Raw genomic sequence first — 18,186 nt, 5'->3', positions numbered from 1 at the left:
TGATATGGTCTGGTCTATCTTCAAAATGAATTTAGCCTTTAAATACTTTAGTAACATTTACAAAATTGAAATCGTCCTGTTTTATTTTCAAATCATTCAACCTACTTGGGGCAGTTTACCCATCTGCTTGGACCCCGATGATTGCTGCTTGCAGCGATGTTGATACTTTACTTTACCTTTACTCTACATTTTGTACTTATAATCTTACTAATAATCCTACATTTTATAAATATGATGTTGATACTTGTACGCGTACATGTAGCCCTTACTCTACATTTTGTATTGTATCCAAACATCTTCTTGCCTCAACTAATAATCCTCCATTTATATACATGCATATCTAAAGAACCTTTATGAATAAATGCCAAGAACAGTTATACAATGAAGATCATATCGTTGAGAATTCACAAAATGATCAAATTTAGCAAAATAATATATCTGTTATAAAGTCACAATCATATTAACTAGACAGTTCTCAAAACCGCAGAACCTAACTCACAGGTACTGCTTTACACTCTGTCAGTGTATGGCCGCCACATCCACAAACTATAGTTCCCTACATTTTCACTCAGTTTAAGCTATACAACCAACTTTTTAGTTTATTGTTGCCAGAAACAAAATCATTCAAGATAACACACTTTTCTTGGAACGGAAAATCTCTTGTTATTTCACTTAATTCTTGCTCATTCTCTCATTTTCTGCAGCGGTCCTATTACGCACTGCGCTTACACCGCACATATTCTTAAATTAACAAATATATGAATAGAATAGTTTAACTAAATTAATTGTATTTATTACAAACATAATTACCAGCTATATGAAGACATTCTTATTGAATCCGTGTATCATTCGTTCATTTGTTTTTCCGATTTAGACGAGAATTGAAAAAATGAAAACAACGTTTGATTTCTCGTTTATCCCTTTTCAAAACCAAAACCAGAAATCTGATTACGGTTCGTTTTCTCGTTTTTTCCATTCTGCACACCCAAACGGAAAATGGAAAATGAAACATTTGAATAACAAATCCACGCTGCTTTTTTTGTGGGATCGCCACGCACCACCGGCCCGTCTCACCCGCTCTGTCGGGGAGCTGGAGCAAGAGCGCGCGCGATAGGACCCGAAAGATGGTGAACTATGCCTGGGCAGGGCGAAGCCAGAGGAAACTCTGGTGGAGGCCCGTAGCGGTCCTGACGTGCAAATCGGTCGTCCGACCTGGGTGGGCCTAGAAGCTCGTAGAGAGTCCGTTGATGGTGCATCTTTCTCGGACACATATTTTTGACATCCCGGTGCCTGTGGAGGTTGAAAACAAGGGCCTAGAAGCTCGTAGAGAGTCCATTGATGGTGCACTGTCCTCGGACACATTATGTTAACATCCTGGTGCCTCTGGATGATGATAACCAGGGTCACACACCTTGTAGCGAGTCCGCTAAAGGTGCACTGTCCTCGGACACATTATGTTCACATCCTGGTGCCTGTGGAGGATGGAACCAGGGGTGTAGCTGCTCAGGGCCAGTCCGCTGATGGTGTACTATTCTCGGACACCTGTTGCTCTCATCCTGGTCCCTCTGGAGGATGGAACCAGGGGTGTAGCTGCTCAGGGCCAGTCCGCTGATGGTGTGCTATTCTCGGACATCTGTTCCCATGGTTAACCAGTTTGGACTTTTATATGGAATATTTTCAACTTTTTTTTCTCACCAGAATTTGTTATTCGAATGTTTCATTTTCCATTTTCCGTTTGGGGGTGCAGAATGGAAAAAACGAGAAAACGAACCGTAATCGGATTTCTGGTTTTGGTTTTGAAAAGGGAAAAACGAGAAATCAAACGTTGTTTTCATTTTTTCAATTCTCGTCTAAATCGGAAAAACAAATGAACGAATGATACACGGATTTTATTGAACTTAGCATAGTATTTTGGCTGTGTAACAGTAGAATTGACAAGAATCCAGTATGCGTTTTCCATCTTGATAGATATGGCAGTCACTTAACTATATGGAAACACATAGGAAGGGAACAGGATCATTTTTATTGTAACAGCTCTTCTTCTGTCCCTGTGTGGGCAATGTGTATGTTTTTTTTCTTTCCCTTGCATATTTTTTCCATATCATTAGACCAACTCTGCACGAGGGTAAAATCCTCAACACTTTTTGCAAAGATTTATTTACATTGAAAACAGCAGGTCGGTTCCACTTGAATATGCAATGCATCAAAGGAGATGAAAATGTGATTACTCAGAATATTGCCCTGCAAAATGGGTCCATTTTTCAGAACAATGGCCTCTGCAAACATATGCTAATGGATCTCCACAGGAACCTGCCTGTGCTCAGAACGTTCCGCTGCATTCTTGTCGGCTCTTAAGACGGCAGCTCAAAGTGGATTATAAATCTGATTCTCTCCATTTCTTATTACTTGGGACTTTTTATCTAATATATTTATTTATTTTTTTATCTTCTTTCCCCCACACTCCTCCTAATGCTGAGACTGATGCCTGCTGATTTTGGAATGCACTCGTCCCGGATTTGGGGATGACTTGCCTGTCCTGGGCCACATCTGGCTGGATCCGGCCCAGAGTCCACCGCCATTTAGGGATGGGGACACGCCGGGGCTCCTGGCATGGTGATAAAGCAGCCCAGTGTGTGGCCGTCTTTTAAGGGATCATTCCATTGATCTCTCAAACCCCACAACGAGTGTTTATCTCTGGAGGCTCTGTGTGCAGAAGAACCCCCATCCTCAGCAGTATCATACATGACCAGCCCAAGGCTTTCCTCTGGCTGCTTGGTCAACACATTGAACAGCAGAGATACTAACTTGTGCTGAACCCAGCCTCCTTTAATTTGTGCTGAACCCAGACTCCTTTAACTTGTGCTGAACCCAGCCTCCTTTAACTTGTGCTGTACCCATTCTCCTTTAAAGAGCAGAAATACTAACTTGTGCTGAACCCAGCCTCCTTTAAAGAGCAGAAATACTTACTTGTTGTGAACACAGCCTAATTTAAAGAGCAGAGATAGTTACTTGTGCTGAACACAGCCTCCTGACTCCACAGACACACACACACACACACACACACACACACACACACACACCTTCCGCACCCCTCCGCACCTCATGACAGGTCCTTTATCTGTAATGGCCCACTTAGGCCTCCGTAATGCTAGTCTGATTAATGCTGGCCGGCCGCATCCTGAAGAATCCAATCTGCCTGCAGCTGCAGCAATCACAGCACTCCATCTCTTCACCACACTGGACAAGGAGAGGCAGGCTGCCTGCAAGTGTGTGTGTGTCTACCTTCCTGCCAACAGACCAAACAACCAACCAACCAACCATCCAGCCAGCCAGCCAGCCAGATAGCAACAGGTCTGCCTCATCTAACTCTCTGTGAGTGATTAAGCCTTTGCTGCCTGCGCTGCTTTGCACAGTGCTCATCGTCTCACGTCGGGCTCACTTAGCCCCACTAACGCTCCCTCCACTCTCTCCACTCTCTCCGCTTCACCAGCCCGCACCTTCCTTGGCTCAATACTGTCTCACTGTGTCGGCTCCTCGCTGAGCAGGCTCCCTCTGGAGGGCCTCATTAATCAACGATTTAATCCCCGCGGATTACGGGGCACGGGGCCCAGGGGCCAAATCTAGTTTGCTTGTGATTCCACAGGCATGTGTGTTTTTATGATGTTCGCAAACACACAAACTTGCTGTCTACATGAGGAATGAGTCTTTTTTTTCTCTCCTAGTAGGAGAATTACACTTGGGAACTGGTGAGAGGTGATGAATCGAGCCTGAAAAAAAAAAAGACTTCAGCAATTTTTAGCCAACTAAAAGTTGTGTCTTTATTATATACAGGTTACACTAGCTGATCTTCTTGAAATACCTGCACAAACAGTAGCATGAACCGACCTCTAACCTGCATGTTGGGAACATTGTGTTTGATACTGAGAGAATGATAATGCATAAGAAGCCATCATTTCTCAGGCGATCCTTTTATGCTTTTGTGTTCAAGGACATCTTTTCCCAGGAGCATATAATGGCTCGGTGATGTTCATTTCGAGCTACAGTCGTTTTTCGGCTTCTGTCTTTCTCAGGCTGAGGTCAGGGAAACAATTAAGGGTGGTGTACCAGGGGCGAGAGGGAGGGGGGTGGGGGGGTGTAGTGGCTGTAAAATTTATGAGGCAGGAGTGATGGGTGACAGATGAGGTGTTAAAGTGGTAGGTGATGGCCCAGTGGCGAAAGTGCAAACGGAGAAGAGCTCAGGTTAATTGTGTTGGATGAGAGAAGGACAGAGAGAGAAGGGGGGGGCGAGGCTGTACAAATGAATGAATGAATTACTGAACGAGTGAGTGAACTGGTGAGTTATTCATTTGAATTAATTGACTGGCTTTCACTACACAGTCTGTCCATGTTGAGGTTCTACAAAGGCAAACAAGTTTTTAGCAACGTCGAAAAAATATTTATGACTAAAACTTTTTTTCTGTAAATTGACGTATTTATATTTGCTCCGGAATATCTTTGCCAGACACATTGAAGCCATGTTGGATCCATTTCTGCTTATCTGCTAGTTGTCTATTTTTTGGGGCAAGATTAGTACCTCATAAAACAGTTTTGATCCGTGGAAAAGCGATAAAACGATAGTGTGACACTGAGATAGAAGCTTCAGAGAGTAGAGAGATCCTGCCGCCATAGATGTAAAAGGAAGTTAAAGATGTGACATTTTCGCTAATTGTTTTCTTTCCCCCACGTAAAAAATGTGATTATGATATTTGAGCTTTCATAGCCCTCTCCTCTTCATCCTGTTCTTTCCTCTCTCTCTCTCTCTCTCTCTCGCCCTCCCTCCCTTACTTTTCTTCTCTTCCTCTCTCCCTCTGTCACCCATCTTACCCATCTCCCTCTCTCTCTCTCTTCCTCTCTCTTTCTCTATCTATCCCTCCTTTTCTCTTCTCATCTATCTCTCTCGCTCTCCCTCTGACACCCATCTCCCTCTCCCTCTCTCTCTGACACCCACCTCCCTCTCTCTTTCTCTCTCTCCCTCCCTCTCTTCCTCTCACCCTTTCCCTCTGACACCCCTCTCACCCATCTCCACCTCCTCTGCTCCATCCTCCCACACACCCATTATTACACTTTCCACAGGGAAAGGAGAGGAACTGAGAGTAGCGCAGTATTTTTAGAATCCATCATGCAAACGTTTCTTTCTCTGTTTGTGTCGCTGAAAGAGAGAATGAGAGACTAGTCTGCCGCGCTATTGTCCCCCTCAATCCAACACCTGCAATCTGCAAGCCCATTATTATGATGTAAAAAAAACACAGTGGAGCAGAAGGGCACAGAGGAAGATGAGATAGAGGATAGATCAAATATGGAAGACAGGGAGGGAGGGAGATAGAGAGAGAGAGGGAGAGAGAGAATGAGAAAGAGGGGGGAGAGGGAAGTAATAAAAGAGAGAGAGAGAGAGAGAGAGGAGAAAGAGAGAGATAAAGAGAGGGGGAGAAAGGGAGGGAAATAGAGAGAGAGGGGGGAGAAAGGGATGGAAAGAGAGAGAGTGACCATGAGAGAGAGGGGGGAGGGAGGAAAAGAAGGAGGGACAACGAATGTGTTTTATTATTGATGAGAGGATGCCTGTGGTTGCCCTCACTGGGCCCGTCTGCTTGTCTGGTGGCATTAATTGACACACTGATTGTGGTGACAGCGTCGGGGACGGCTGACCAAAGATCAGCTTGCAGGTTCCGACTCGGCCTCCCTTTGTCCTCTGCGGCGAGATCACGGCAATGGGTTCTGACACTGGGAAAACAGCATCTAACAGCACCTAGGTGCAGGGTTCTTTAACTTCTCTCAGGGGGGGAACCCCCTTTCTAGTACACACACAAACCTTTTAATCATCCATCACTTTGGCACTTTGGTGTTTTGACGGATCAGCCAAACAGCTCAGCTACGTGCATATGAATTTAATGGGTAAACAAAAGTTTATCTCAGAGGAATTTCCATTGAGCTATGTTAGTCACACTCACTTATCTGAAGTTGCTTACACTACAGTGAATGCATGCATTTAATCAATACCTCTTCCGAGGGAATAGAGCCCATTACCAGGAAAGCAGCAAGGTGGTGGGAGGAACCTAAGTCCTGGGTTTAAATAAACTTGTGGAAATGCAATAAGCACAAGACTTTATGTGTTGGAGGAACTTAAGAGCCACCTACGTGTTATATAGCTATTAAAAAGTAATGCCCGTAAATTAAAACCATGCATTATTGTCAGACTTTGCACAGAGAGGTGCTAATGTTTGCTCTCAGACAGTCGTGTTTGCTCGGTCCCCAGATTGTCCAAACCTGTTTATTCCTCAATGGAATAATCCAGGGATTTTGCAATGGCTTTCATGGTTTCTGAGTAAAATACCAAAACCCAGGACTAATGCATGGACATGTTTATTCATAAAGACCACAGCACAGCACAGCTCTAAGTCAAAATCAAATCACCCCACGTCTTTCTCTCTGGAAGGAACTTGCTGGTTTTATTGAGTGGGACAGAACAGCTTTGCTGAAATTAGATTTAACACACACATCATGCCCCGCTTCCCAATTGGACGTTTACTCATCGCATCGTTATTCTCAGACGTCGTCACTTTTGTCCTTTCTGGCTGTCTTTGAGGTCCCAATGGTGTCATCTTTTCTCAGCTTTACTCAGACATCACTATAGTGACAACAGAATACACACATATAGACACATGCACACACACACACACAAACCCACACGCACACACACACACACACACACACACACACACACACACACACACACACACACACACATACAAACACACACACACACACACACACACACACACACACACACACACACACACACACATAGATACACACACACTTTTGAAAATTGTATTTCATACATTCTTATAGCACCAGTCATACCGTGCAACTTCTGTTGTTGACATGGCTATTCTTCCCACTTTCCATCTGGCTGCCATGATATCACCATCCCACCCCTTTCATTATAAAAATGGCTTACAGGCGGTAATATATTTCTCTTTGGACCTGTCCTGATTGGTCAATTTAAGTGGACTGGAAAGCCATTTTGGTGATTACGGATCCGAGGAGAGTCCCAGATTTGCTCTGAATAACGTCAGAATATGTTGTCTGTGTTGACTTTCAAATATGGAAGACAGACAGCTTCACTTAAACAATTACAGCAGCCCTGATTAATGTATAAATGTACAAAAGTATCAATGTCTAAATCCACTTAAACACAATTTACAATGTATAGACTTTAAACTGGCTTATTCACAATGTATAGACATTAAACTGGCATACCCTCAATGCAATCCAATGCAGTCCAAACCCCTGTCACTGTTACTGGCCAGACAGTGTCCTCTCACATTCCATTTTCACTGAGTTCAAAATGTGTTGATTCATCTCCAGACGTGGCCAAATCAAGCTCATTTTTCTGCATGGCACTTAAGTGCAGCGACAGCTGATGAGGCAGCATCCGAGCCGAAGTCTGGAGCAGGAAGTGATGCAGTCATGCAAAACCGACTCCCCCTGAACAAACCAATTAATTATTTACAGCTCCAGTGGAGCAGAGGAAGCTCGTTTATTGTATTGTTATCATTAGAGGACAATTCTACACTTCTGACTGGTCTCCTCCATGGCAGCCAAAGAAGGCAGCACATTTTTTCTATTCCCTCACCAAAGATAAGAGGGAGGCCTCAGAGAGAACATGACACAGCGATAAACACAGGAAGAATAAACAGCTCAGCATCCAGTTAACTATTGAATTCCAACTTTCATTGAAGACTCACTGTGGTGATATTGACTTGGCTGGAACATCATGACTGATTTTTCTTTTTTTCCTGGAACTTCCTCGCTGAATAAGATGTGCGCAGTGTGTGGGTGGGTGGGTAGAAAGTCAAAACATTTAAAGTCATTATAAAGATTTAGGATTGGCAGTAATTGCTCAGTCAAATGTGCAAGCTTTCCAGAGAAAAAACTCTTGCAGAGTGTCTTCCTTTTTTTTTTGCACATTATGTTTTGGCGTCCGATGTGCCTACTCTTCACATTTTACAAAGTCGGTGCTAATTATCTTTTCTTTTCTGATACTCAGGGGCAGGTGTCCAAGTACATGAAGGAGAAGGCCAAACAATCAGGCTTCATAATGAGCCTGACTTATGAAATCATTGTCAGTTGATAATTAGTGTGGCGTACTTATTCAACAGTAGGAGGCTATATACCTTTGAGTGATTAGAGAGGCAGAATCCTTGATGTGGAAAAGCCGTTCAGCTAGATCTTATTACTGAGGGGATAGAGTGCTTTATGGGCCTTGCGGTAATTGCTGGATTGATTGGAGGGGTAACGGTAGATTCCCGCTCCTGTGTCTGTGATGTGTGTGCGCTTGGGTTTGTGTGTGTGTGTGCGTGTGTGTGTTTTTGTGCGTGTGTGTGTATTTACCCAAAGTTTACAGTTGTGCATATGAGCTTGTTTTCACTTGGAAGTTTGCACACTGTGTCTGTTTCATGCTTGTCATAGCGCCATTGCAAAATCATTCTCCTTTCTCCCCTTTTAGTGTGTATGTGTGTGTGTGTGTGTGTGTGTGTGTGTGTGTGCGTGTGTGCGTGTGTGTGTGTGTGTGTGTGTGTGTGTGTGTGTGTGTGTGTGTGTGTGTATATTGCTTTATAGGGCCATAGGATGGCTGAGGCCTTAATCGACTTGTACTTTTCTGCCTCTGTCAGCCCTTTCCCCCCCTCAGCAGCAATAAAGACAGATTAACTTAGGGCCGATCAAACGGCTTTTTCATTCATCACCTCCCTGCTAATAACAACCTGTTTCCCGACTGGCAGTAAACGACAGGGAAAGCCCCTTAAAACAAAGAGTGGATAGTTCAGACAAACCGGGAGGCAGACTGTATCTGTATTTACCTTGCACCCGAACTTGACCCCGGGACGTCCAATTGAATAAGCGCGCAGGCTGTTATTCTTTCTTTCATCTGGCTCCCCGAGAGTGCTTGATTCATCCTAACCACAAAAGCCACGCACGTCACCCCACCCCCTCACCGTATACCTGTTAGCATATCAGATAAACTCAAACATGAGGGGCTTGCTTTGCAGACACAAATGAAAACTGTTTTGAAGCTCCCCCTTGCAGGAAAATCATAGCGCTCGTTCATTTTCTTCAGGCATGTCAAAAGCTGTGGTAATAGTGGACAAAGATAGATAGAGACAGACCGACAGACAGACAAGGGCAAAGACACAGCACGCTTTTCTCTGCAGGAATTCGGGGCACTTCCCAGGTGGCCTAATAGTCCTTTTCAGCCTTTCTGTTTCCATTGTGGTGCAGGAACTACTAGACAGATAGCCTTTGCTCTTCAATTGCCATGTCAGTTCCATCACTAGAAAATAAGGAGACATTTTTTCAGCGGCAGCACAAATATTAGACCGAATTAGAATTTCTGGACAGCATTAGGATTACCACAAGGTCGAGTACACTAAATCTGACGACAAGATGAATATGAATGGTTTTGAGACATTTTCGTAAACTGGAATAAAATAATGTGCCCGAAGAAAACGCAAAACTATAACTAAATGAAACTAATGATTGCTGAAAAACGGTGTAAAAAAAAAATGGTTTCAAGTCGGCAGATGTTGTATCAATTCAAGGTGGCGAGTGTCACTTTCCCAAAATTCTGTGTACAGTGTAAAGCTACAGCCAGGGCCTACACTCCCTAACTAATGGAGATAGTAGCACCTTGGGCAACAGTTGGACTAATAAAACTAATAAGACTTGACTAAATGGTTTCATAGTAGCTGTTATTAATTACCAGAACCACTGTTGATTCATATCAGCTGTTCAGTCAGTGACAGTAACCTTAACATGCTAACATGCTAACTCGCTGTTGTAACTGCCACAGAGTTTTGTGTTCTTTAAAAATGATACACATTTGCTTGGTTATTTTATTTTATGCATATTGTTGAGGTAATGTACATTTGCCCATTATTACTCTCACAACCCTATGTAATAACGGATATTCAAGTGTAGGAATTGTTGCACTAGGGAAAAGTGTTGGTGACACACACCTGACCAAGCAGGTGGCAGCCACGGCACTCCTGTGAAGCATGCTCATGCAGCATCAGCATCAATCATGCTTTGATAGTTAAGAAATTCAAGTTTAAGGTTAAAAGTAAGCTAAGAAATTGACAGCACGTTTCACGTACTCCCTTTGGTTGTGCGGCCAATGAGGTATGTGTAAATGTCATTTGTATTTATATAACATTTATCTATATGTTTCTTTGTGTAGTGTGTAAATTCATATGTTTTATGTCTTTTTAGTTCTCACGGCAAAGCAAGACTTTATGTGTGTTGTACATACAATAAATTGCCAGTAAAAAGAATGCTAAAGTTGTCATTGAACCGGGGGGAGCTACAGCTGTAAGGTTTGGTAAAAATATTCTTGCTGGCGCTTGAAGTTGTCTCAAGTATAACCAATAAGTGTCAACCATTACTGTTAGCGTCACCCAACAGTGTCAGGGTTGCTTAGACTTACCTACCCTGGAGTAGGTACACATTCTGCCCCTGAAAACAGCCCTACAGAGCTGGCTCCTGCAGTGGAAAACTGCCTAAAGGTGTGGACCCCCTAAAAGGGCCCGCAAGATCCTACAGGGAATAAGCGCCTCCAGCGAACGCTGCTAACCGTAGACAGGGGATCACGATGTGTCCTTCTGCGGAGAACCTGAGAAGGTCTGTTCAAAAGAGTGCCTCCGCTGATAGCCGTAGACAGGGGATCACGATGTGTCCTCCTGCGGAGAACCTCTCCCGCCAAAAGACAGAGGGCTCGGGGCTTTGAACAGACGTTTCGGTCCTTCTCAGAAGGATCTGAGGATGATAAGGCAGCGGCGCCGCCCCGGCCCTCATCACTTGTCCAGATTCATGTCGGCTGAAAAGTTATGAACTTCGAAACAAAATACTCTCTTTCATGTCCTGTCTCTAGACTGAGGTTAGAAGAGAGAGTGCTGTGCTTGTGGAATATAGAGCCAGCTCCCATTATGGCTATAAAATCCAGTCAATGATTTCCTTTTCATTACAGATGACAAGACTGTGAAATGGCAAAATAGTTCCTAATTGGATGCTTGTTATACTGCAGTTTCAAATCTGAGTTTTTTTCGGCCTTGGAAGGTACTTTGGCTGAAAGAGCTACTCAGGGATAGAACAGAAAAACATCCTGCTAGACCACGTATGTGTGTGTGTGTGCGTGTGTGTGTGCGTGTGTGTGTGTGTGTGTGTGTGTGTGTGTGTGTGTGTGTGTGAGAGTGTGTGTGTGTGTGTGTATGTGTGTGTGTGTGTGTGTGTGTGTGTGTGTGTGTGTGTGTGTGAGTGTGTGTGAGAGTGTGTGTGTGTTCCATAACCTCTGTCATTAATGTTGCACAATGTGCAAACTATACTTTGGTTCATGGACAATGGACTGTGTGTTAGAGACTGAGATAAACAAATTGGTTGCATGTGATATAGAGACCAAAAGAAAGAAGAGAGAGAATATATTTGAAATTGTATTCTCTCTTTTCTTTCTTTTGTGTGTGTGTGTGTGTGTGTGAGAGAGAGAGAGAGAGAGAGTATTACAGAGTGAAGTAGCTGACTGAGTGGCAGACCTATCCATCCCAGAGCCCTAATCTCATAGCATAACAAGCTTCACGCAGCAGCAACCGCCCTGGTAGAATAGGCAGGCATACGTATATTTGCTAATTTACTTGACACAGGGCAGGACACAAGTAATTAGTGGGTCTGGCCATCAGGTCAGTCTTTATATTCTGACAGACTATCTACAGATACTCAGATTATAAACAACTAGCTGTTGAAACTCTATTGTCTGACTGATGTATGGTTAGAGATAGGGTCAGAGTTAGTGGCTGGGTTTGGTAAAGGTGATGTTCAGTGAACAATTAGAAAGACTGAACTTGAATTTTAACCGTGGACATGGACTTTCAGGTTATTAATACCCCACATGGAATAAATGAATACATAAAACTTAACCAAAAAAATTAATAATAATAATCTTTGCATTATTTTTGTCACACACATCGCTGCAAGCAAGTATTTTCTATAAAATCCTATCCTATCCTATCCTTTTTCTTTTTTATCCTATCCTATCCTTTTTCTATAGAATCTATCGACCCTGCGTGTTGCCAGCCATGTTGCCCATCAAGGAAATCAGGACCCACAGTGTGTCTCTGGTGCTGATTACAGAGCGACAGGAAGCAGAACTTGAGGCAGCTGTTGAGAGTATCTGAAGTTCACAGTGACAAGTGTTGCGAATCACACCACACTTACTAGCATCACACCAATGATGCGAGCTATAAAGGGAAAGACAGTAATGCCCACACACACGCGGAGCGTACACACACTTCTGCTGACTTTGTGTTTGACAGCACTTGCAATATTACCATTAGAAGTCTCAGACCTCATTTACAAAGCTCTTATCACTTAAAATAACTACAGTAGTTGATTTTCAACAGAGGATTATCTCCTCACTCTGGGTTGTTGGGTTTGGATCATAGTTGCTCCGTACGAGGGAGACGTGTTCTGAAGGGCTAGCAGGTGACAGAAGGCAGATAGGGCTAGATATAACAACCCTTTCCTGTGTCCTTACAGTCATGCATATGCTGTGGTTTGCTTCCAAAGATATCTCCAGTGGGGCTCCAAGAGAGATGATGAACTGCGTTTTCTCCTGCTGGCAAATGGGATTTATGTGTACGGCTGCAGCACACACCAAATGGGAGATTTTGAATGGACGGCTGATTACATGTTTCACACTGTACTGCTGTTCAGGTAATTAGTGGTGGGGTACATTTTGCTGGGAGATTTCACAGCTAGCTCAGGGTAGACGTAATCCACGGTGGAACATTTCAGGGGGGTTGCTGGGGGAACAGTAGTTCTCTCTCGCAGCCAATCAATGTTATATTGTGCCGTGTAATTCTGTGCATCTAGTGCTTCTGCCAACTTCCCTTGATGTATCCACTGTGCTACCACCAGCTTGTACAGACACCACTGCTTAGTAGGTACGATTATTATTATGTCTTCAGTTACCCTTTTATTATAATACTTCCATTAGACTGGATCCAGTGCTTTCGCTATTACAAATGTATGCTCTGATGTTCTCATCAGGAATGTAATGGAGAAGGATTCGCTTCATGCATAAAATGAACCACAGAAGCTGCCCAAGGAAGCTAAGGAAACTTCTCCTTTGACATGCACAATGTTTTTTTTTTTCCTTTGTCAAAAAAATTGAACATAGTCTTGCCTCTAACGCCCAGCCAGGCTCTGACAGCATATCTGATGGTGCACCAGACCTTTGCCTCGTTGACACCATGTAATCTTTTGAAATGGTGGGATTGGGGAAGGCAATAACCCCGCCACCCTCTGTCTCCTAGCGCTAGCATCTCAGATGTGGACAGACACACAGAGGACTACACTGACGGAGCATCATCCAACCCAGCATGATTACAGCTATTGGGCTGCAGAGAGGAGAGGGAACAGACAAAAGATAGGGAAGTGGGAGCAAAGTGGAAGAGAAGGACATGACATGAGAGAATGAGAGAGGGGGGGGGGGGGGGGGGGTATAAAAGGAAAGTTAGACGGATACATTACTTCCCTAGCATTCCCCCTTGTTAATAACAGTAGGGAAACTTACTATTTTCCTCCTCTTCAGAAAAACAGAATATCAGACAGAGAGCAGACTGAAGAAGTGATGAACAGAAGAGTCTGGCATCATCACAGATCAAGTGCAGCTCGCATTTGTGTGTCCCCCTGGGGGGTTGTATGTTTATGGCTGGTACCATAGTGACCCCCCCCCCCCCCCAAAGTCGCTGGAGCCAGAGGAAGCTCATGTTCATTTTTTAACCACACTTTACTTTGACCCACGATGACACAATGCATTGCTGCATAGCCACGTCGAACTTGGCTGATGTGAGGAAGGATGAATCTGAAGAATGGAAGCGTGTTAAGGCTTTTACCTAATCGGGGCGTGTACAGAAGCCTGCGTGCTGTTCTGTGGTGCAGTGAACGTGTTATTGAGGAAGTCATTAAAAAAGCTGGAATCTTTAGACTTAGGTTTTTAACAGGTCCAAGGTTTAGCTCTGAAAGAGTCAAATCACAGTAGCTCACGCAATCCAACATGTCTCCCTTTCCACTGTATCTCGCTGAGTTAATGTCAGCACCAAGAATTTTTCATATTTTTTCAACATCAGCTCTCAGATAGCGCATCCCACTTGATGCCCTTTGTTCTGTCATTCCGCATGAATCCAGGAATTCCCTGGAATAACTTGACAACTTGCTCTTATCACTTTTGTCAGGCTCACAGTAACGCCTGACAAGCGCTGGAGCTCTTAATCAAAGCCATGCTGTTCTCTTCTGTGGCGCGGCCCCCAGAGCCGCCGTTGTGTTCTCCGTTCCGCACGAGTAGGCGGAGGCTGTGGGGGTGCTGGTGAACCGTGCAGGGGAGAACCACATTTAGATCCCTCATTTCACATCCTTTTGTCAATTTGTTTTTTAATATTAGGATTTGTTTTTTTTTTGGGCAATAGAGAGATGTCGTGGAAATGGAGAGTAAAGTGGTGTCTCATACTAATCCCTGGCTGTGTCTTTGTGTCCTGTCGATTCAAACATGGCCACCCACCGTCTCGGGGCCCTGCAGTGACCGACCTGAATCCTCTCCCTTTGTTGTTGTTGTGATGTAAATAACTTCTCCGTCAAGTGCATAACTTGTTTGATGGTGCCCCATGTTTTGTATTATAACCTGATGTTCACAAACACACACATTCTTTCAACCCAACAGAAAATGAAATGCATTTGTGCTATAATGTCAATGTCAATAATGTACTACTAATATGCCCAAAAGATGCTTCAGTATACTGTTTACATACATTAAACATATTTCGAATGCATGAATCATATTGAATGTATTCTATATCTTTTAGTGCTGTCAGTTCAACGCGTTATTAACGGCGTTAACGCAAACCCATTTTAACGCCGTTAATTTTTTTATCGCGCGATTAACGCGTTGTAAAAAAAAAAAAAAAAACGTTTTTAGATTAAGGTTCTTTTTGCCCTCCCAAACTGTGTAGTAGGCTAACGTCACGTTTGAGTGAATAATGAGCCAGATACCCCGAAATGGATGATAAAACGCTTCTGAATAGATAGAAAGTTTACCTTTAAAAGTTGTGTTGTGCAAAAGAAGCGAGCTTCACTTCTGAAAATGTCAACAGGCAGCTGGTTGAAAGCACAGAAGTAGTTGGCTTACCTTTAATTGGTAACCTAACTGTTACGGTTTATTGTTTTTGAAATAAGAGGCCTGGCTTCTATGTTCACAGCAAACTTGAAAAAAAAAATATTAAGCCATGGATAAACTGCACTATAGGCTGAGTCCTTGTTTATCTTAAATGTGCCCTTTATAATTTTATTTTGTACCACCCTATTTGGCAATGTTGTTTTTCAATTAAATAAAACATTGCTTAAAGCAAGCCAATCCACTTTTCCATGTTGATAAGAGCATTAAAATAAAATAAAAATTATGGAAAAAAATAATTGAAGGGACATTTAGAATAGATAAAAATTTGCGATTGCGATTAATTTTGATTAATTTAATCACGATTAATTTTGAGTTAACTATGACAAAAATGCGATTAATCGCGATTAAATATTTTAATCGTTTGACAGCACTAATATCTTTATATGCATAAGACAGTAAGTATATTATATATTTATAATTATAGGACAGTAAGTATACTATGTATTTATCTGTATAGGACAGTAAGTATACTATGTATTTATCTGTTTATGACAGTAAGTATTTTATATAGTATCTGTATACGACAGTAAGTATACTATATATTTATCTGTATATGACAGTAAGTATAATATATATTTATCTGTATACGACAGTAAGTATACTATATATTTATCTGTATACGACAGTAAGTATACTATATATTTATCTGTATACGACAGTAAGTATACTATATATTTATCTGTTTACGACAGTAAGTCAGCCTTGTGGCTTTGATGACTCCCAGGAGCCAGGGGGCAAAGCTGGCTTGACAGGGGGCCCATGGGCTGACATATCAAGGGTGCCATCCATAGCGGCTGACTTTAGCCTTCAGAGAAATCCCCCTCGTTACTGGTGCGGTGCGAGGTCACACTGTGTTTTGTTTTCATTTGTTAGTGTCATCTGCAGGCACAGAGGGCACTGATGGATGTTCAAGTGTGTGTCTGTGTGTGTGTGTGTGCGTGTGTGTATGTGTGTGTAAATATATGTGTGTGTGTGTGTGTGTGTGTGTGTGTGTCACACAAGCTTTCCAATGCTGCTCACCATGTTCGCTGAGATACGAACAGCCAGCCATTAAGTCCATCATGCTAGATGAGAGATGTGACTCTGCCCTGACCATGACAGACAGAGGCTGACATGGTCATGATTAGTGATTAACCAATGGGAGAGCGGCTCCTTTGGTGAGAGAGAGAGAGAGGGAGAGAGAGAGGGGGGGGAAAGGGAGAAGAGCCTCTTTGACTAAGTGTACTAAGGTGCTACGTATCAAGTTCTTAATTAATTGTAACGGAGTGATGTACATGTGATAAAGGTGAGGTTCAGGGTTAGGTTAAGTGTAATAACAAGTCATTACCTTTAAAGTACATGGTATTATGTTATTACTCAATTACATGAAGTGGAACCAATACTACTGACCTCATACTGCTTGTGTCCTGTAATGTGTATAGAGTACATTTATTTAGTTTCACTTAGTTTGACTGATCTCCTCTACATTTGGTTTGTGTGACACAATGTTCTGATCCTAAAAATGTAATGGGCCTAGCGCCCTGCAAAAGGGCCACAGTGTTGCGTGAGCTGGAACCAGGTCCCTCACTTCCTCCCTCCCTCATTTCCATTTCCTTTCCTTTCCTTCTCCTCTTGATTGAAATGTTTTATTCTCTCTCCAGGATGCGTTTTTGCCAGCCAAAACCGAAGAGGATATCTTTGGCCATCTGGGGCTGGAGTACATCGAACCTTGGCAGCGCAACGCGTAGAGCGTTGCCATTCATCCGCCGCCCTCGCTACGCCCACTGGTGCTGCTCGTTGCGCGCCTGCGAACCGAGCCGAAACTGCTTCGACCGCCATCTCACCTCTTTATTATGCAGCTTTGGTTTGTCAGATCTGGCAGATGCACTCTCATCAAGCCTTATTGTTTTCCTGCAAACGTGTAAACAGCTGTTTATCTCCTCTACGCTCCGTTCCTGCTGTCGTTATGTTCAACTGTGAGGACGTAGAGACGTAGCAAGGGAATGCAAAAGAGAGGGGAGATTTGAGAGAGATAAGTGTGTGTGTGTGTGTGTGTGTGTCTGTGTGTGTGTGTGTGTGTGTGTGTGAGATTTTAGAGAGATAAGGGAAAAAGGAGGAAAAGACTTAAGAGAACGGCAGACGGGAAAAGAGGACTAAATTGTAAAGTTAGAAGATTAGACATGATGTGACAGTGTGTGTGTGTGTGTGTGTGTGTGTGTGTGTGTGTGTGTGTGTGTGTGTGTGTGTGTGTGTAGGGTAGGGTGGGGTGGGTGGTTGTGTATTTGTATGCATATATGTGTGTGTGTGAGTGTGCATTTTTGCGTGCGTGTATATGTAACAGTGAAAGAGAGAGAGAGAGAGAGAGAGCAAAATGGAGAGTGCACCGCAGTGGAATGTGACCCTGAGCTCCGTACAGCATGTTCGGCCCGTGCGTCGAGCGCTGTCAGAGGCAAGAGCTCCTGCCTGAGTCTGAGCGGCAGCCTGATTATCCATGATTGCATATTCACCACGCCACAGCCGCGCAACACCCGCAAAAAGGCCCTCATTACGGCACACATGAGCTGTCCCTCAACAGCAGGCGCGAGTCCACCCGCTCGCCTGTCCAGAGACTCCAGGCACCTCAAATTACATGTTTCACACAAGCGCGGGCGGACGTGAGCGGGACTAACAAAGTGTTCACACAATGTGGGGTGTGTTAATGCAGTTTCATACCACGAAGACCGTGATATTTTATTACCACTGATGGATAGGGTGTCTGGGTGAACCTTTATAATAACATAATTCCCAACAGTGTTTTACCACATATATCAGTCATTGGCACCTGCTTGAAGCGAGGATAGCTTTGTGTGTTTCGCGAAATTTAAGTTAGGTATTCAATTTTGAATCTTTATTTA

General features: G+C 43.4%; 1 protein-coding gene across 1 annotated transcript in view; it reads left to right on the top strand.

Annotated features, from left to right (window-relative positions):
- dntt (deoxynucleotidyltransferase, terminal) overlaps positions 1-17,040 on the top strand; it is a gene marked incomplete at both ends in the record, with an annotated part of 74,001 nt that extends 56,961 nt beyond the window's left edge. Inside the window, one exon of the mRNA XM_080849098.1 lies at positions 16,954-17,040. Within this exon, the coding sequence (XP_080705224.1) occupies positions 16,954-17,040 (87 nt within the window). The remainder of the gene's footprint in view (positions 1-16,953) is intronic.
- Between the last annotated feature and the right edge of the window lie 1,146 nt (positions 17,041-18,186).

The sequence above is a fragment of the Sprattus sprattus genome (assembly GCF_963457725.1).
Source record: "Sprattus sprattus genome assembly, chromosome: 12".
Taxonomy (NCBI): domain Eukaryota; kingdom Metazoa; phylum Chordata; class Actinopteri; order Clupeiformes; family Clupeidae; genus Sprattus; species Sprattus sprattus.
The sequence above is the reverse complement of the archived record's forward strand: the minus strand, read 5'-3'. Positions and strand labels throughout refer to the sequence as shown.